We start from the raw sequence: 20,655 nt of genomic DNA, 5'->3' as shown, positions 1-20,655 counted from the left end.
CACAGAGCTAGCAGTATACCAGCTTTCGAGGGCCTCCTTGAAAAGATGGCAGAGACAGAGCAAAGGTCCTGCAATAAGCTGGTCAGCCCACTCGTTGGCCCAGGGACACTTCCGAGAAAGCTTACTTGCAGGTTTTGGTGAAGGTGCCGAGAATAGTTGGTCCCACGAACCAATGGGTCGAAGCGTCTTCGCACACCTTCTAGGACGACCAGATGCAGAGGGGTCCCACTGGACAACAGCGGGTTCAGAGTACCAAACCTTCCAGCGGGTCACCAGCGGTTCCTCAAATCGGCTTTGTAGTTGCAGGATACTTGGATCCTATCCTTTGTTCAGTGATAACTCAGGAGATCGACATGGTAGGGGTGTTTTTGGCCTCTTATCCAAAGTTCCTTTGCGCCAAAACGAAGAGGACTCAATGGGAGATCTGCTCACAAACACACACTCCATACTTGGACCAATCACAGACCACAGTGGTCCCAGTCATTCATGGCACTCCAGACTCTCTGGCACCCAGCATGTTTATTGGACTCAGACGTTCCAGCCCACATCCTGGAGGCACACACACAAGGCATGTAGAAGCCCGCAAAAGCATTGGGTTTTGCAGGAAAGTGCATGACCAAATAAGGACTGACCCGGGTTGACTCGACCTGGGGAAGGTGAAGGGGCAAGATGGCCAAAGGACAGGATAAAGAACCTTGTGGCAGGTCATTTTGGAGCCAGGCCACCTATTTGTGCCAAACGTGTTTAATGCAGTTAACATGGCAGGAAAGGGTTAAAAATAATGCAAAAAGATAGCTTCCACCAGTCCTGTCCATGATACACCTGCACAGTTCATAAAAAGTCCAGCGAGAGGATCTAGGGCCTTTGAAAAGTGACTACAGACCCAAGTGTGCTGTATGGTAAGATACATTGCACACTTGTTACATGTTGCACAAAAGTTGCAACACAGGAAAAGGACTAAAAGTCTCCCAGTACTGACTTTCTTAAGGGCATGTCAGTTTTCCCATAAAAGTGAGCAAAAGCCCAGAGGAGTGCAGCTGAAGGCTGTGCTTCTCTGCCAAAGTTTGGGGTTGTACATATGGAGGGAAAATTACATATAATTATGAAATCTTTCCTAAGAGCACCCCCGTGCGCCTCTAAATTTAAAGGGGAAGAAGGTTTTTTCTAGTGAAAAAGGTTCCGTCTCCTGTCCCTTGGAAGGGACTCCCATGCAGTATGGAGGAAAGGGGACTAAGAGTACGTTGGCCACTACGGTGAGTAACTTATCATTTATGCTATACCTTCAAATCAGGGCCGAGCAATTGGGGGACTTGGCGATAGGAGCCAGTGCGAAATACTTGTTGGCGCCTTTTGTATCTCAACCCTTCTCTCCATATGTTTTGTGCACCATACTCGCAGTCCCAATACCAAAGGCAGAGAAAATATTGATCTTAAGTGTTAATGAACCACCTACTGGCTCACACACCAAAGCTATACAAAAGACATTAAGAAAGGCTATGGTTACCTGGTATGAGAGCCACCCCAAAGATCTTATCATAATAGGTGGTGATCTAAATACCAGGGATCTTCACCTAAACCCGCAAATGGGGGGACCTGTCGATGGTAACTGGAAAAACATCCTGCTAACCCGCGGTCTAGAGCGCTTATCCTTCAAATTGCCAACCACAGGAGCTCCCACATATATATGGACCAATGGCAGTGCATTTTCGCATATAAATTACTTGATAGCGGACCCTGGCATGGGTTCTTGCTGTGATTCGGTTAGAAGCAATCCCACTGATCTGAGCGACACTCTCATTACATTGGCGGTTGCTATTGCACCACACTCAACCCAATAGATGGGTGCCGCTGATATAAACATCAATATCAAAGGCAATCTCATTAGGTGGATGGCCGGCAGGACTCGGGAGATAAACAGTTACCTGCTGAACAACCACTTGGACAAGGATGATGGGTGGACAGAAAAGATATGGGATCTGGCGGCCCTTATTAGATCATATACAAATTGCATGCTAAAGGGGATAAAGAACCCCATATATGGCAATATGAATTGGCGGCCTCTTGCCCCCTTTGATGCTATGATCCAAGAACAAAAAATATTAAACCGTAAAGATAGTGCCTCCATTAGAAGAGATCCAGCGCTCACATGTCAGGAAAGAGGGGCTGCTTTAACCAAGGTCTGCCACTTGTTTGAAAAATTGGCTAAAACAACATAAGCAATCCTTCCTTAGCTCCAATTGGCTGACCATAGCTACCCTACTAAAATCAAATGATAGTACAAAATGTTGGTCTCGGTTTAATGACTACCAAAAAAAAAAACAATGGCCAGAGAATTGAACTTAGTAACTGAGATGGCATGGGTGACACATATAAAGGAACTGTATACCGTCCCCGGAAAAGTGACTGAATTGACTAATAATTAATGTAAAAACTGAACAAGGCGCCCTCTGGAAATAGACATGGACGAACTAGTAAACATCATATGAAAGCTAAAACCCTCTAGCGCCCCTGGGCCTGATGGCAAACCTAAAATCCTGTTAAAGGAAAATCCACAACTATGGTCCAAGAACTTATCAGCCCTGTTTGAGCAGGAAAGCTGGCTTAGATCCATTGGCCATGCTCGACATGTGCTAGTAGGTTTTTGTAACCAATCTACTAAAAATGCTGACCGCATGGGCAGAGGGAAACAACATATTAACAATGTTCCCGACTGGGTTCAGGGAAATGTACAGCACTATTGACAATATATGTCTATTTAACGGGCCAAGCCGCCAATGGCCAAAAGAAAAATCTGTTTTTTTACGTTTCAGCAAAGCTTTTGACTTGGTATCGCAAGAGCACCTGTGAGGAAAGCTTAGGCGGTGGGGTATAGAGCCTGAACTCTTACATTATATTGAGCTGTTGCATACAAACACAACAGTGACCATACAGCATCTGTCAGACACGACCAGCACAGCTGCTGTATTTTAACGTTTTTAGAAAGCTTGCTTCTAATTGTGTTTGTGTTCCTTTTAGCATGTTTATCAAGTGAGGGGTGGGTGACTGGACACCGCAAGTATCAAATTACTTTCCTTGATGCTATTTCAGCTCACTGCTTATTTTTTTCCTTGTATTGCCGTCCTCGGCAGGAAGTTGCCTGGCTTCCTCCCCAAAGACACACTTAGCGGTCTGTTTGTTTCCACTCCTCATGAGTGGGAGGAGCTTGGCTAGTGCGATAATGTGTGTAGCTAAGTAGAACTCTCTGGTCCACGCAGCGGGCAAGGGCCTCAGGCAATATATGGAGGCCAAAACACTGTGTTTCTCCCATAAGGAGATCTCTGATCTAGCCCCCCCGGCATACGTGTTTCCCAGACAACTGGAACATCGTCCCAGTAGCTGAGTAATGGTGTGAGGGAGGTGGACACATTGGTTAAGGTAATGTTAATCAATGCATGCTCATTGTATTTTGTAATTGTTTATTTATATTGCGCACCAAACCCTGAGGTAGCTGGGCGCTTGAAAACTTGGAGGTTACATACATAATAGTCAGGCAAAGTACACTCAATTGTGGAGACAACAAATGGGACCCTGGTTACAGGTGGGTCAGATAACAGGAGATAATGTACATTATTATAGCTAAACAAAAGATGACCAGTAAAATAGACCGTGATCAAATAACAAGGCGTGTTAGTGATGAGGCTTGTTGCTCAGCCAATTTTTGTTCTGGCTTTAAAAGTGAGGAAGGGGGGTTCCTGTCTAAGAGGGATGGGAATAGAGTTCCATCGTTTGGCAGCTTGGACAGGGAAGCTGGCTCCTCTGGCTTTTTTTAAATTGAACCTTGGTACCACCAGGCTATGGGAGAGAGAAGATCTGGTGGTACTTGTGGGTTGGTGTTTACAAATTTTGTCTGCCAGATATTTCGGGGGCTGAGTTAGTAAGGCATTTGTGCGTGGTGGCCAGGATGCGTAGTGTGATTCTGTCACGGATGGGCAGCCCGTTGGCGTTGTCTGTGATTGGATATACAGCAGGATTTAGGGAGACTAAGTGCTGCTCTCAGTGAGTTATTTTGGAGTACCTGGAGTCTATTTAGGTTGTGTTCAGAAGAGCCAAGGAATAATGTGTTGCAGTAGTCCAGTTTAGATAAAGCGTGTGCTCTAGCTAGTGTTGGACAGCTGCTTGTAGATAAGTAAGATATTCAGCTGTAGATCAATTTATTGGTGTAGGCCGTGGAAGACGCCACACTGCTGACCTGTTTTTTAAGAGAAAGAGTTGAGTCGAGGTAGACCCCCAGTGTTTTTCTCTCATTAGAGACGTTGATTATGTTACCGTCCATGACGAAATATGTGGATCTGGTATTGAGTTTATTCAAGCGTGCCTGACTACCTACGATCATTAACTCGGTCTTGTCGTCATTGAGGCAAAGACTGTTAGTGGCCATCCACGCTTGGATTTCACTGTAAATGTTGTTTAGCAGTTTGGAATCATGGTCATAACAGCCAGTGAGGGGGATGAGGACTTAAGTGTCATCTGCATAGTTAGTGTAGATGACACCTAAATTGTCCAGGCGGTCGAAGAGTAGCTTCTTGAAACACCTGTGTATAGGCGCGTTACAAATGCCATATCATATCATATATCATTTCGTAAATATATAGTATAATGTGGGTGACACACAGGATCCCTGCGGGACACCACAGAGTATTGGTGTGTGATCTACTGAGGCCGAAGGGGAGAAGACTCTGGTGGTCCGATTTGATAAGAAGGATTTAACCCAGTCGGATGCGTTAGTGGAGAATTCTGCCGCTATGTTAAGGTGCTTAGTGAGAATTTGGTAGTCGACGAGGTCGAAGGCCGCAGATAAGTCAATGAGTAGGAGGACTGCTAACTTACCTTCTGTCCTTCGCCTCGTACATTTGGATCTTTAGATCTAGGAGGGCTGTCTCAGTTCCATGTCTGGGTCTGAAGCCTTATTGTCTAAGTCCTAGGAGTTCGTTTTCCTCTAGGTGCTTCTGGATTTGCCGATAGGCCACTCGATCCAGGATTTTTAGAAGGAACGGGACGGTGGTGATGGGCCTATAGTTTGTGGGGACATTTGGATCTACGTTTTTTTTAATTTTATTTTTAAGAAAGGCATAACCCAAGCCTCTTTGAGGTTGTTAGGTACCTGATTGGAGGAGAATGAAGAATTTATCAGGGAAGTGATGAAAGGGGCTAGGTTTTTAGCTCCCTCTTTAATGATGGTGGCTGGGCAAATATCCCCTTGGCAATGGGATGGTTTTAGGCTTTTTATGATATCTTCAACTTCCTTTGAAGTTACTTGAGAAAAGGTAGGGGAGTGCAGGGATGAGGGGTTTTCGCTGGGTCAGGGGCAGCCTGGGAGCCGATAGTAAGGCTTGCCTTTTTAGTTTCGATTTTATTTTGGAGTAGAGTGATTTTATCTGCGAGGGCTTGCTGGATTTTTGTGAACCATTCTGCTTCTTTGATGCAATCTTGTGTTGGCGGTGCAGGGGATTCAAGCTCTTTTAGGATGCTGAAGAGTTCCTTAGTACTGGATTTGGCATTGTCGATTCTAGAATTGTAAGTTTCTTTGGTTGCGCAAGTTGACTTTGTACATGACCTATTAGATGCTCATTCTCCAGATTTCATGTGTTTGACAGTGACCTGGCTGGGGGCAGCTTCTGCTCCCGTCCTGCTACAAGCACTTCCATCCAGTTATAAAATTGTTCACCAGGACAGAGTTGCATCCCACCCTGGTGGTGGTGTTGCGTTTATATATAAATACAATTTCAATGTATTTGAGATCTCATGCCTGCATAATGTGGACATTTAGTCTGTTTATTGGAGTCACCCTCTCTTTCTTCTACCTGTACTGTGCATCTCTTGTTCATTTATAGGCCCCCCGCTTCTTCAGGGTTCATTGATTCTTTTCTTGCACTGGCAGATCTTCAAGTGAAATATCCTAAACTGATTAACTTGGGTGATTTCAATATTAAATTTGACTGCCCTCGCTGTGTTGGACCTGGGTTTCTGTCAATTTATTACAGAGCCCACTCACTCCTTGGGGAATACTCTTGATTTGGTATTCTCCTTTGAGTCTCAAATTACCACTTCTCCTGTGGAACCCCTTATCTGGTCTGACAATTCTTTGGTGCCATTTGCCTTCCATATTCCTGCCCCTCCTCCTAAAGCTCCTACTGTGTCAGTTTTGCAACTCAATTGGCTCTATGTGGATCGGACGGCCCTGTTGGCCAATGTGCTGCAAGAATGCCATAGCTGCCCAGCAATCACTCTGTCCGCACTGACTAATTGCCTGACGAAAGCAGCGGATTTAGCTGCACCTTTGAAGCCGATTCGGCTTCATAACCACCCATCTAATCCATGGTTCACAGATGAGCTTAGAGCAGCTCGTCTGGGAGTTAGGCGGCGGAAAGCAAATGGCGGCGCTCTTATGGTGTAGCAGAGATGACGGTTTATAGGCTTGTGGCTAAAGCCTACCATAAGTCCATATTCACTGCTAAGCAGACCTTCTTTGCTCAGGTCACTAGTGCTCTCCATCAACCTAAATAGCTGTTTTCTATTGTGAAATCATGACGTCCACTGAGAAGCTCTCACCAGCGGCGATCCCTTCACAATTTATTTGTGATTCCTTGGCCCAATTTTTCCTTTCTTAGATTGATACCATTAGGACTGAAATTCACTGCCATTATGGGAGTACCATCGACATCTCGCGAGATATAGACGCCGGTGGTAGTGCTAATCAGTGGTCTGAGTTTCCAGTATTTTCGGAGGATATGATTGATAAGGTGGTTTTCCAGTTTAAATCTGCCTCCCTTTCAGATCCCCGGCCTTTGCCAGTTTTTAAGGACATCCCTCCTGGCTTAATTACCTGGGTTGCCCAAGCAGTTAATTTGTCTTGCCAGTCTGGGGTTATTCCAGTGAAGCTGAAACAGGGCACTGTTGTCCCCCTTCTTAAGAAGCCCTCACTGAATCCTTCTCTCCCTGCTAATTTCCGTCCTATTTCACTTCTACCTTTATTTATGACATTTCTGGAGTCCTTATTGGAAAGCACTTTTTTGATTTTTCTTACCCTTTTCAGTCGGGTTTTCGTCCAGGAAGAGGCACAGAGAGTGTCCTAGTTGATGTCAACGACTTTGCTCGACTGGTGGACGGCAGTGGAATGGCTGCCCTGATATTGTTAGATCTTTCGGCGGCCTTTGACACCGTCGAACATCCGGTCTTGCTATCCCATCTGGCCTCAGTAGCCCTCTCCGGGTCTGTCTTGGCTTGGTTTTCCTCCTTCCTGACAGACAGGTGCCAATCTTTCTCTTCACTCTTTTACTTCTGCTTTCTGTTCTTTATCTTGTGGTGTCCCTCCTCACCTTTTAATATGTACATCCATCCTCTGGTCTGCCTCATCCGCTCCCTCGGCTTCAGGTGCTTCTCTTATGCCGAAGACACCCAGATACTTAGTCAATTAGATCTGATCCAGGTGTGGGTCCCGTTGCGCTTGAGTCAATGCCTGATGGTCGTGGGGGACTGGATGGGTAGGAATTGGCTGAAGTTGAATGGGGACAAGACTGAGATCTTAGTGGTGGGTTCCCCTCCTAATGCAGCTCTAAGTTCTCCATCCTTCTGGCCTGTGGCACTGGCTGATTTTCCTCTTCCTGTGTCGGTTGTTACAAATCTGGTGTCACTTTATCATCCACACTTTCCATGGCCGCTCAGGTCAGAACAGTGTGTAGAACCGGCCACTTCCACTTAAGGATTTTACCTAGGGTGCTCCCCTTTCTGCCATGTCATCTTAGACCTCTGGTGGTGGCCTCTCTGGTGATGAGCCGCATAGACCTTTGTAACTCCTTGTTTCTGGCTCAGCCAGTGGGGCTGATCCACTGGTTACAACTGCTGCAGAATTTGGCAGCCGGGGTGGCCACTAACACTCCTTACGGCATCCATATTACTGCAGTCCTACGTTCCCTCCACTGGCTTCCTGTCGCCAGGCGTATAGAATTTAAGGCCCTTTGCTAAGGTCATCGGGCCTTCCATCGCCATGGGACAAATTCTCCCCATATCTCCCAACCCAACTTCTTTGTTCGGCAAATGCCTGGTTGATAGATATTCCTAGAGTTTGCCTATCAAGAGTTGGCGGCTGTGCCTTTTCGGTGGCTACTGCCAAACTATGGAATACGCTTCCTTTTGTCCTAAGAGGTAACCTGAACCATCTTCAATTCAGGCGTCTTTTGAAAACTCTCCTTTTCTGAGGTGTAGTGGACTTTGTAGTTGTGCTTGATGCTTTAGCGCCAAGATGCCTTTGGGCCTACGAGTGCTCTATAAATTCTTTTAACATGACATAAACAAACTGACAATCTTAGTAAACAATTCAGCACTAGACGGGGCTGAAAGCAGGGGTGCGTTTTAGCCCCCTTCCTGTCCTGTATAATTGTATGTTGCAGATATGGGAGAGGCACTCGGTCTAGAAAGACATTTTCCCCCAAAAATCAACGGAGAGCCATTGCTATGTATGACCTATGCTGATGACAGTCAACTTTGATATGACTCCAGTGGGTCTGCAGAGATCAATAGACCAGCTGGTTGAACATAAGAAGGCCAATGGCATGGAAATTAACATTTCTAAGACAAAGATCATGTGCCTAGCTGGAAAATGCCCCCATAATCCCACCTTTCGCTGGCAACTTTATGGAGAAGCTCTAGAAAACAATAGTTACCTGGTATTCCTAATAAAATACAAACCCTCAGTGCACTATTATAGCACCATACTCCTTCCAAAGATTTGGAAAAAATGGTTGGCAGTAAAACATTATGCAGCCAGAAAACGGGGATTAAACATTGAGGGCATGCTGGAAATGTATAGACTAAGCATGGTACCCAGTTTACTATATGGTCTGACAGTGCTTCCCTGGAAACGAGTCTCTTGCCTTGACAAGATAGAGGAAAATAATTCTACGCACAATCAATGTTCCCTCATCCGTACCAGCTGCAGCTTTGAGGCTGTAATATGGGGCAGGCTACTTGTCTACTGCAAATGATCTTATTGTACAGCAAATTAAGATCGCCATATTTAAATTCCAACCCTGTGATGAAACTGCTAGGCACCCAAAACAAGGTGTCTAAGGAAAATAATTTTATAGTAGAATCAAAACAATGCCTTGAATCCAGTCTCAGGAAATTGAACATACTGCTGCCAAGGTTACTCGACTCGCCTGACATAGAGATCATTAAAAAAAAGATTAAGACATGGGACAGGATACAAGGCATTGAAATATCAACTAGAAAGCGAAGATGTAACAAATTTTCGCATCTGGCCTTCGATTCTGATTCTCCATGTACTTATCTGAAAGAAATGTGCTCTATGAATTTGAAGCACTTCATTCTCTATCTAAGGGCAAATATCCTGCCAACAAATGAGTTTCATGGTTTTTGGCAAGGGATTCCACTGGTGGATCACATATGCCGACTTTGTCAAAAAAGAAGTTGAAACCAGCAGACACTTGCTCACTGCATGCCCTGTATTAAACTCACACTATCTAAATAGCTATGGCAGATTGGTAAAACGACCTGACAGCATAGAACTACAGCAATTCGGGGCCCCTCTATTTGGAGCAAACTCAGTGGTTATGACCGCCGCAGCGTTTCACGTGTAGAAGATGGCGCTGAAATCAATTGAGCAGAGACAATTGAACACATTATTTTAGTGTAGGTTTTGATTATGACTAATTTCCATTTCGAAGGGATTGTATCCTCTGACGTATTCCTTATCTTGATAGATCATCTCCAGCTTGCTGGCCTCGGAATTTTTTTTTCAGTAGAGGGCGCTGCGCGTCGACGTCCCTCGAGCCGATGTCCCTCGACAGCCGCCGTATCGGCGCCATCGTCATCATGTGTATAAATAGACTCACGCAGCGTCTGTTGCTCAGTCCTGTTTTTCCGCGCTTTGTGGGCCTCGGAATCGCGTTGCTCAGTTCGTTAGTCAGATATATTCTTCATTATTCCTCGAGAATACCAACACTTACTCGATGGCTTCCTCATCTGAACCGACGACTCCACGGTCCGGCTTCAAAAAATGTCGTGACTGTGGAAAGAAGATGTCGTTGACAGATCCTCACAGGATCTATTTGTGGCGCCTGGGATCAGAGCACCAATGTTCGGAGTGCGAGGACTGCATGTCCATGACGGCAAAAGCCTTGAAGGAGCGTAAGGGGAAGCTTGAGAGAGGTAAGACAGTTAAAACTCCTTCGAAAGTTTCCTTGGCAGAGTCGAGACATTCGTCTCCGCGCCGACACAGGAAACATTCTCGTTCTAGGTCTCGAAGCAGTTCCCACCACTCTTCGAGATCCAAGCATTTGAGTAAGAGACGTCGAAGATCCCCTTCCTCGTCTTCTGTTTCTCCGGAAAGAGTCACCTGCCCCACAAAACATAGCTCTCAGGCTGAGTGGGAGTAATTCCGTAAAAGGATGCTTAGCGTCTTCGAGAAAGTGGCCTCGACCCCCTCGAAGACAGCTGAGGGTGATACCCTGGGTGAAAGACCCGAAAAATCGAAACGCTGCGAGTCGTTGCACCCGGCGAAAGAAACTACTCGAGAGCGTCACGAACCCTCGAGCAAAGGCACTGTGCTATCGACGCCATCGTCGAAAGTCCCTTTGACGCATAAATCTGCGTCATCAACGCCATTATCGAAGGGCTCATCGACGCATAGGTCCATCGAATCGACGCCGTCTTCGACGCCGACAAAGAACAAATCCACAGCCGTCACTACCTCACAGCCAGTGGTCATACCCAGGGCCTCTAACACAACCTCGAGAATGTCATCGACAACCTCGAGTAGGATTCCGATCCTCTCAAGCTCTTCGAGGCCTCTTCCGATATTCTCAACGCCTTTTTTGGTGTCTTCGAAGCCTTTAACGTCCGCGTCGACGTTTTCTCAACCAATTACGACAAATTTGGCCCCTTCTGCTCTGGAAATGGGATTTAAGCCATTTCCAAGATCTGATTATTTCAGACCCTTGTCTTCAATTTATGAAGAAGTGGAGGATTCGGATCAAGAAAGACCCTTTGGGTTGCAGAGAACCACAACACCTGAACCAGAGGAATTTACCTCTGAGGAAAATAGGTTAAAGGACCTTCGAGAATCCTTACATGAGGCAAGTGGGTTAGATACTTCCCCAGAAATAGAATTTGCCAAACAAGACCCAGGGGAACATGCCGAGACCCCTTACAGAATTTTAATGGCAAGGATTATAGAATTCATGGGTTGGTCTACACCTTCACCTGCATTTCAACAGGATGACCTTACAGACATTTTAGTTAAAGGCCCACAGGAGGATCCTGTGGTTCCATTTCACGCTGCATTACAAAGAAAAATATTGGCTAACTGGGAAACTCCTGAGTTTATCCCGGCGGTTAACAAGAAATTATCAGCCAAGTATAGGGTACCCTGAATTTTTGTCTAAACATCCAACTCCAGAGAGTATGGTTGTTCAAGCAGCAACTGCATCAGGCAGTAGATCGGCATACCCTACTGTTCCACAGGACAGGGATGACAAAAGATACGACTCTATGGCTAAGAAAGTCTTTTCTGCATGTAGCATGGCGTTGAAATCTATTAACGCTACTTGTATGCTCTCAAGGTTCAGCCATACACTTTGGGAGTGTGCTTCATCAGCGGCTGAGAGAGAAGAAAGGGAAGCGTTTCTAAACATCATTAAGGATGGTAAAGACGCAATATGTGAATCCCTTCAAACTGGCATTGATTCTGCTAACAGTATCAGTAGGGCCATGGCGGCAAGTACTACAACCTGCAGATTTGCGTCGTTGCGAAAGTCCGGGTTTGCTTCAGATGTACAAGCCAGACTTTTAAATATGCCCTTTGACGGCTCTTCTTTGTTTGGTAAGAAGGCGAATGACAGCCTAGAAAAGTTAGACATCCAAAGCAGCAGCAAAATCCCTGGGAGCTGCAATCCGTCAAATGCCATATCGCCCCTCAGGAACCTCTTGGAGAGGTAAATCCTTTCACTTTTATTCCGCATTCGGAAAAGGCAGAGGACAGTCGGTTCAAAGAGGTCAAAAAAGATTCACCCGAGGTGGATGGGGTAAAAATACAAAAGCTGCAGCAGCAGGTGCCTCTTTACCCTCGGCATCTGCATCAGCCGCCTCTAAATCCCTCTGAGGACTCTCCTCACAAGACACCAGTAGGGGGCAGGCTAACTCAACATCTGACGGAATGGCAGGCTATTATGTCAGATGCTTGGGCATTGGAGACAGTTGCCCAAGGTTACTGCCTGCCTTTTCTATGCATTCCTCAGAGTCATCCACCGGGGAACAGCTCTCTGAAAGTTCCAGATCTGCTCCTCTTGCAGGAAATCGTAGACCTGCTGGAGAAAGGTGCCATAGAACCGGTACCTGTAACGGAGAGGAACAAGGGCTGGTATTCCCCCTGCTTCCTAATACCGAAGAAGGACGGGAGGACTGAGACCTATCTTGGACTTACTAATTGAACAAGTTCCTCAGGAAGGACAAGTTCAAGATGGTAACTCTCTCTCAGATCCTTCAGGCCCTCCCGCTCCAGGACTGGCTGGTATCTCTGGACCTTCAGGATGCTTATTTCCATGTGCCAATCCATCTCAAACACAGGAAATACCTGAGGTTCGCAATTGGCGACTCTCATTATCAATTTCGAGTTCTGCCATTTGGGCTGACCTCCGCCCTGAGGGTCTTCACCAAGCTAATGTCGGTAGTGGCTGCAAGTCTAAGGAGGGAAGGGATCCATGTCTACCCCTACCTGGACGATTGGCTGATCAGAGCTGTATCTCCGGGACAAGCTCAGATCCAGCTAGATTATGTCTGCCACGTCCTTCACAAACTGGGCTTCTCCCTCAATTTAAAGAAGTCACAGATGATAAAATCACAGAGATTCCAGTTCATTGGAGCGGTCCTGGACACTTTCCTTGTAAAAGCCTCGCCACCAGAGGTGAGGGCTCAAGATATTCTGCAGATGGTCATCAAGTTTCAAAATGCCCAACGTCTCCCAGCCTTCGACTTTTTGAGGTTGCTAGGCCTCATGGCATCCTGCATCTTCCTTGTGCCAGAGGCTCGCCTGAGAATGAGATCTCTTCAGTGGGCACTAAGAACTCAGTGGTCGCAATTCTCAGGGAGAATGACAGATCTCCTTCAGGTTCCGGAAGAGGTGGCTCGAGACCGTGGGCCTATCAGGAGAACATTTTGAAAGGAGAACTGTTTTGGCAAACATGGCCAGAGATAACAGTAGTCACGGATGCCTCACTCACGGGGTGGGGAGCCCATGCCAACGAACTGACCATCAGCGGTCATTGGTCTCCATCGGAGTCCAGACTACATATCAACCTGTTAGAGCTGAGAGCAATCAGACTAGCGCTGAAGGCTTTTCTGCCATCTGTACAGGGGAAGAATTTCATGATAATGATGGACAACACAGTGGCCATGCACTACCTCAACAAAAGAGGAAGCGTAGGATCACTGCCTCTGTGCAGAGAGGCGATGCAGCTCTGGTTTTGGGCAATCCAAGAAGGAATCTCTCTATCGGCAGTTCACTTAGCCGGAGAGAAGAACTTGACGGCGGACGCTCTGAGCAGGCAGAACACAGTCTCCCACGAGTGGGAACTAGCTCAGGAAGTCCTTCAACAGATCTTCACCCTTTGGGGAACCCCTCAAGTGGATCTGTTCGCCACCAGCATCAACAGTAAGTGCGATCAGTTTTGTTCAAGGGAATTTCCCCCGAGAGGAGCTCTAGGGGACGGGTTCGTAGTGGACTGGGAGTTTCCACTTCTGTACGCATTTCCTCCAGTCCCTGTCATTCCTCAAATGATCAGGAGTTTGAGAAGGTTCCGGAAAGCCATGATCCTAATTGCCCCGGACTGGGCCAGGAGAACGTGGTACCCGGACCTTCTGGACATGTCCATCTGCCCTCCAATTCGTCTTCCACTCAATGAGAATCTTCTCTCGCAGAAGGGAGGTCAGGTTCTCCATCCAGACATCAGAACCCTCAACCTTCACGCTTGGTATCTGAAAGGTTGAGATACAAGGATTGGGACCTCCCAGATGACGTCATGGAGGTGTTGCTTTCGGCCAGAAGGCCAGCAACAAAGACTTTATACCGCTGCCGTTGAAACAAATTTTGCAGCTGGTGTAGAGAAAAGAATATCGATCCCTTTTCATGTTGTACACCAACGGTGTTAGCTTTTCTACTCTATTTGACAAATTCGGGCCTTCAGGTTGGCACTATCAAGGGCTATCTCGCAGCGCTATCGATCTTCAAGCGCACTGCAGAGGAGCCATTGTATTTCAAGTTACCCTTAGTAATACAATTTTGGAAGGGATTAACCAATGTCCATCCTCCAAGACCTTTCCAAGTTCCCTTATGGGACTTAAATTTAGTTTTATATTTCCTGATGGGTACTCCTTTTGAACCACTCCACTCTTATTCGTTAAGATTTCTTACCCTTAAAACTGTCTTAATGGTGGCATTGACATCTGTTAGGAGGGTGAGCAAATTACAAGCTCTATCTTGTAAACCCCCTCATACAATTTTTCATAAAGACAAAGTTATCCTACAAGTGAAGCCTAATTTCCTCCCAAAGGTGGTTTCTGAATTCCACATCACTCAGAAGATTACCTTACCTTCATTCTATCCTCCTCCCCATCCGGGGAAAGAGGAAGAAAGACTACATAGGCTGGACTGGACCCAAGGCGGGCTTTGAGCTTTTACATCAGCAGACTTGCTAGGATTGGGCAAGCAGACCAACTGTGCGTGGGTTACTCAGGGCACAAATTGGGATTACTGATAACAAAACAGACATTTCCAGATGGATTATTTTGGACATTCTGGAATGTTACAAACTGGCAGGGAAAGAGCCTCCTCAAAATCTTAGGGCTCATTCAACCAGGGGTATCGCAGCCTCTTCGGCCCTCCAAAGAGGGGTACCGATTCGAGACATATGTGTGGTTGCCACATGGTTGTCTGCACATACCTTCACAAACTTTTACAACCTGGATTCCTCCTCTAGCCAAGAGACTAGATTTGGCAAAGCTGTGTTATACTCTGTTCATTCTTGAAGGGAAACATGGCACTTTTACTCACCTCCAGTTACACACCACTGCTATGGGAGTCTATCAAGATAAGGAATATGTCGAAGGACACAATCCCTTCGAAGAACAAGTTACTTCTTACCTGGTAACATTCTTTCGATGGGATGTTCCTCCGACGTATTCCTTATCGCCCCTCCCATCCATCCCCTCAGTAAAACTTCCCTTGTGGTTACAGCTTACGCTCCTTCAGGGTCAATAACCAATTCATGTAAAGCAACTGTTAAATGTAAAACCGAACTGACCAACGGACGCTGCGCGAGTCTATTTATACACATGATGACGTCGGCGCCGATACAGAGGCTGCCGAGGGACATCGGCTCGAGGGACGTCAGCGTGCAGCGCCCTCTACTGGAAAAAAAATTCCGAGGCCAGCAAGCTGGAGATGATCTATCAAGATAAGGAATACGTCCTTATCAAGATAAGGAAGAACATCCCATCGAAAGAACGTTACCAGGTAAGAAGTAACGTGTTCTTCTTTATAAACATTATAAACAGTCTTTTAAATAATTTGATGTAATTTTTTTATTTTTCGTGCTTAAGGTTTATTCAATAACCAGATGCGCACAATAAAGAGAGAGAAAAACTACTAATCTGTATCTTTCTTTTCAGGGGTTTGATATGTATTTTGCCTTTCACCAGTACTTGTATACATGTATCTAACTTTTTCCAAAGCCAACGCGAGTGACTTCAGTTCTTGGCAAATTACATTATAATGGGATTTGGCCCAATACATTACTGATTGAATGAGGAGCTATTGACCCCCGGTGTGGTTTGATTACACCAGCCCTGATTTGAAAAAGGCGGGCTGAGGCCGAAACACGTGTTACTATAAGGGCAAATTTATGTCTATAGAGGATAATAAAGCATATATTTTTCAAACTTTAAAAGGCGCAATGTTCTGGATCTTTTTGGATGCCTTTGCATATTTTTGTTTGTATCTAATTTTAGTGTTGTGTGATAGTATTACCTTTTTGTAGTCATAAGTAAAGAAGTATGTCTATACCCGTTTGTCTAAGTGTGTTCCTTGACTGCTTCACACTCTGTGCTCATTGTGGACCCTTTACAAGCTCACCATCATTTCAGACTTCGCTTAGACCACTCGCTTTGCTACCTTGAACTGGTTTGGCTACAGCTCCCAGAGTTGTCCCCGTCACAATATAGGTTGGCCTTCTATACATCTGTCCACCAGGCCAGAGTATAGAAAATGAGTCCTAACAATTGTTGCCAGGCCTTACGCTATATTTGGTAGAGCGGTTTGCCATAATTTCCTAGTGTAAATGCCCTTTTGCTGGTCTTGTACTCTGCGCGCTCTGGGGCAAATAATTGATTTGGGACTCTATATAGGATGAGGTATTTATGGTGCGCCACTATACATTTATAAGAACAAATTGCTTACCACTGGTAATGTGCTTTCTGATGGATGTTCCTCCCACATATATTCCTCATCACTCCCCCACCCACTTGCCCTCTGACATTGACCTCAGCAGGGTGTCACAGACAGGCAGGCCAGTGGAGAGGGAGCGGGCCAAACTGACCACATCCCTTCCAGAGAAGCAGCAGTGGAGTAAATGTGAGTGGGAGGAAGGGTGAAAACATTAGGGCCAGGGGCTGGACACAGAGTGAGCCAGAGCACAGGCAGCGCCAAGCCTTCCATTCCACCCGCTAGTCAGTAAGGAGTTCATGCAAATACCAGGTAATGGTTCCCAGAATTTGGTTGAAATCCTTGTTCCTCCTTGGCTGAGACAATTGTAATGTTCTGAAAAGGGTGCAAATGTTCAATTTAATAACCAGCCTAATTCTAATCTTCGTAGTGTTTACTCAGGTTTACCTTTGCAGACATAACATTTAAACGTACCTATTCCTACCGCTTGTAAATGGTTAGGGCTCCAGGTATGAATTTTAGAAAAATGTATTGCTATTGCATAGCTCTGATTCTTTTATTAGCTCGAAGATATTACATTAGTCTCATAATTGTATTAAAGTGCAGGCCGTGATAGAAGGATCTGAGGTTGAATTATTTTTTAACAGTATTGCTTTATTCAGTAGGTTTACTGGTGCTAATTAAACTAACATGTATATTGATTTGTCTTTTCAGAACATCCATGTTTGTTTGGGTAGCTTGTTTGTGCCTGAGGCGTACATTACTGCAACAAGACAGTATGTTGCCCAAGCAAACAGCTGGTCTTTGGAGGAATTGTGCCTCCAAGTCAGTGTTACAACTACTCAGAATGCAGTTCTGGATGCTTACAGCTTTGGAATCACAGGTTGGTTTCATCAAAAAGTGTGCTGGTTCCTCAAGGTTTCATCTCTCCATTACAATTTCAGTGTATTGTACATTTGCGCTGCATAATAAAGTGGTGTATTTTAAAATGTGAACAGGAAATTTTTTCTGTTTGTTCAGTACTGAAGCTTAATTTAGCAGTCTTATGCTATTTTAGGGATTAGGTTCCAGTATGAACTACCTCATAACGTTTGCTATTTGAATTTTCCAAGACTCGTGGTTTAGGGTTCAGGAAGACCAATTTGAAGTTCAGTTGCAGGGCTTCTTTGTTTGTTGCCTTATGCAGAGCAGCCCCGTCTATAAAGAGGGGGAGCGTGGTGCAAAAAAGATGCAGGGTAATCTACATTAGCAACAATAAGGAAATGTCCCCAGAGTATGTATACAAAAAGTTACCCACTGTTGTGACTAGTGTTCTTCTATTACATTGTATGCTTACCCGATACTTTTCGTGCTGTCCTCAAGAAGGTTACAGGACTGGAGTGTGTGTGTTATGAAATATTTTCTTTCGTGCAGGAAACCCTCTAACATTTTTCAGTTTTGTGCTTGTCCTGACTCTTGGAGGCAAGTGAAGCCTTTTTACTTTACTTGCCTCTATAAACTCATCTGTTTTGTGGGCACTGGTCATTCCATATGGCTATCCATGGAGGAGAACTGTGTTACATTATGAAATTCTGTTTATTTTACACTGCACTCCGCACTTTACAGTGAGGTGCATAAGAAACACTTGGTTTCCCTGTAAGTATATCTTGCAACATATGTAACTTTCTTTTATTGGGAATGGATACAGTTGCACACCAATGTTACTTTTTAGAACACAATTCAGAGGGAGTAACTTAACTTGTATACTTTCTAGAGGGGCCTTAAGCTACTCATGGACAAGTTAAACCTAGTGAAACTATTTTAGAAGTGCACTAAAGGAATTCAGGGAAGGAACAACCCAAAATTACAGTTTAAGAAGACCAAGAGCTATTCAAGGTATTGGTATGTGAACTGTCTGCGACCTATTAGCTAGTTATACCAAGGATACTTGTTAGAAGTGTATAATACAGTTCTAAGGCAATTGATTAAGAACTCTAGCAGACTTTTAAGAAAGGCAATCAGCAGTTCAAGGTAAGGACTTAACTCCAAGGCAATACTGTTTTAGAAATGCACTGAAGCAGATCAGAGAAAGCAAAAGCCAATGGTACACTTTAAGAACAGAGTTATTCAAGGTAAGTAAACCCTATTGGTAAGCTTTTACACTCATCCAGTTACGAATAATAAAACAGTGGCCACACAATTACTTTTAAGAAGAGTGAAACACTATTCAAAGTATATACTTTTTAAAGAAGCAACCATTAAATTAAAGGTAAGTAATAACTTTTGTAACACTTAGTAACGTTCTATTATAGAGATATAGTTTGAACATCAACTCATTTACAAGTAAGTACTTTCACACTTATTATATTTTCAAGACAGAAGCCTTACCTTTTAGAATGATTCCCTATGCTAAAGCATGAGTGATCTCAGAGGCAGAAGAGGGACCCTAGTGGTCTAGGAGCAGCCAGGTTTAGGCAGGTCTGGATAGGGTTCAGTTGCCGGAAAGTCAGAGTTGCCGTGGATATTTTCTTCAAGTAAGTATTAACTTCAGAGTTAGTTGTGTTCAGAGACTTCATAGAAGACTCCTTATAGGCGTTCCAGCATTAGGTCTCGGCAATCTCCCAAACACACAAATCACCCACTCAGCCTCACAGGATTGACACAAGACTGAAGATAACTATTACCCAAGCCAACACAGTACCTTGACAGAAAAGAAGAGCTCCTGGGTGGATGACTTCACTATGCAGCAGCATAGGACCCAGTCGCTGGTATCTCGGTCTGGTGATGAAAGAAACGGACCTTGGGTGTGAACTCGCAGCAGCAGTCGTCCCAAAAGGCTTACAACAGAGGATTACTAGATTCTCACGGCTCTGTGTTTTTTGTGCCCTTTTATTGGAACCAGATGAAGAATGAGTATAGTTTGTCGGATTCTCTTCACGCACTCTGGTGAGGGAGCTTCAGGGATTCCAATAGTGTATCTGTAGGTCCAGCAGGAGTCCACCAAAGTTTCAGCAGGATTCGGACTTTGGAAGATGTTGCACTGCACTCAGGCTCGAGATCCCCTGGTATTGGCGGTTTGCGGCCCATGAAGGTCACAGCATGTCGAGGGATGACTCGTTTTGCAGGTCTTCTTGATACTAGTGGGTCTCACCAGCCTCTCGGTAGGAGTTGTTGTTTTCGGGACCCCCAGGTCGGATGGAAGAAAGGGTTGCATCAGGCTTTTGTTACCCAGCAGGCTCTCCGGTCACTGGAAATTGTTACAGCTGTCATTTCTTCATCTTCCTCTTCGGATTCAGGTTCCAGGATTGGAGTGTTTATCAGGAACTACAGCACAACTTCTGCACACTCTCCCTGCAGTTAACAGAAAGGGGTGGTCTGGCTGTCCAAGCCAATCGGAACAGCCAGCCCAGGTTCCTTTCAGGCAAGGTGAAAGACCAAGGGCTGCAGAGTTTTGGACTGCTCCCTCACTTCCTGCCTTCTCAGACACTCTGGAGCCTCGGCAGGGAATACAAAGGATTCCCGCCGAAGACAAAACTTCAACCAATGACGTTCCCGCCTTGAATGGTGTAAGACATCGGAAACAACAAGCAAACGAGAAATGGCGAAAAAAGTAGCCCACCATGCTAGCAGAATGGTAACCCTCCTGTGCATTACCATGGCTGATTTGCCAGCCTGCAAGTAATAATGACTAAGTCATGAAAGTAGTTACTCTGCCACCAGCCATTCAAGTTACTTGTAATTGTGACAAATGTTACCAGGTAAGTGAGAAAAGGGATACAGTGTATCCCATAGCACTCCACATAAGGGGGTGCGCTGGCTTATTATTTAAAATGTAAAGGAGAGGTTAATCGTACTTTACCCTTTGGGAACAGTAGTTCACCCAAGTACTCCCAAGCTCTGAGGGGCCACCCAGCCTAAGCCCAAAAGTTATGAGAAACTATAGCTCCAATCACACACTATTGAGAGACATAAAAAGAGTAAAATACTAGGTTTGAGGGGAAAGAGATTCCCACTCACCTAGGGACAAGAATACATAATTAAAGTCCAAGCAAAAGATTATAGGGTTGACACATGTTGGGTACGTTTTTCTAAGGTCCAGCTGGGGTTAGACTTCATAAGACTTCTCTTGATATTGCAGACCCAAATCTTAAACTAGGCCTGTACTACACAAGTCGTTAGAGTGG

General features: G+C 45.2%; 1 protein-coding gene across 1 annotated transcript in view; it reads left to right on the top strand.

Moving 5' to 3' along the window:
• Positions 1 to 20,655, top strand: part of DYNC1H1 (dynein cytoplasmic 1 heavy chain 1) — a 2,031,190-nt gene that overhangs the window by 1,936,211 nt on the left and 74,324 nt on the right. The window contains exon 76 of the mRNA XM_069637760.1: positions 17,207 to 17,375. Within this exon, the coding sequence (XP_069493861.1) occupies positions 17,207 to 17,375 (169 nt within the window). The remainder of the gene's footprint in view (positions 1 to 17,206; positions 17,376 to 20,655) is intronic.

Source organism: Ambystoma mexicanum, chromosome 14 (assembly GCF_040938575.1).
Source record: "Ambystoma mexicanum isolate Mex_15411 chromosome 14, UKY_AmexF1_1, whole genome shotgun sequence".
Lineage (NCBI taxonomy): Eukaryota > Metazoa > Chordata > Amphibia > Caudata > Ambystomatidae > Ambystoma > Ambystoma mexicanum.
The sequence above is the reverse complement of the archived record's forward strand: the minus strand, read 5'-3'. Positions and strand labels throughout refer to the sequence as shown.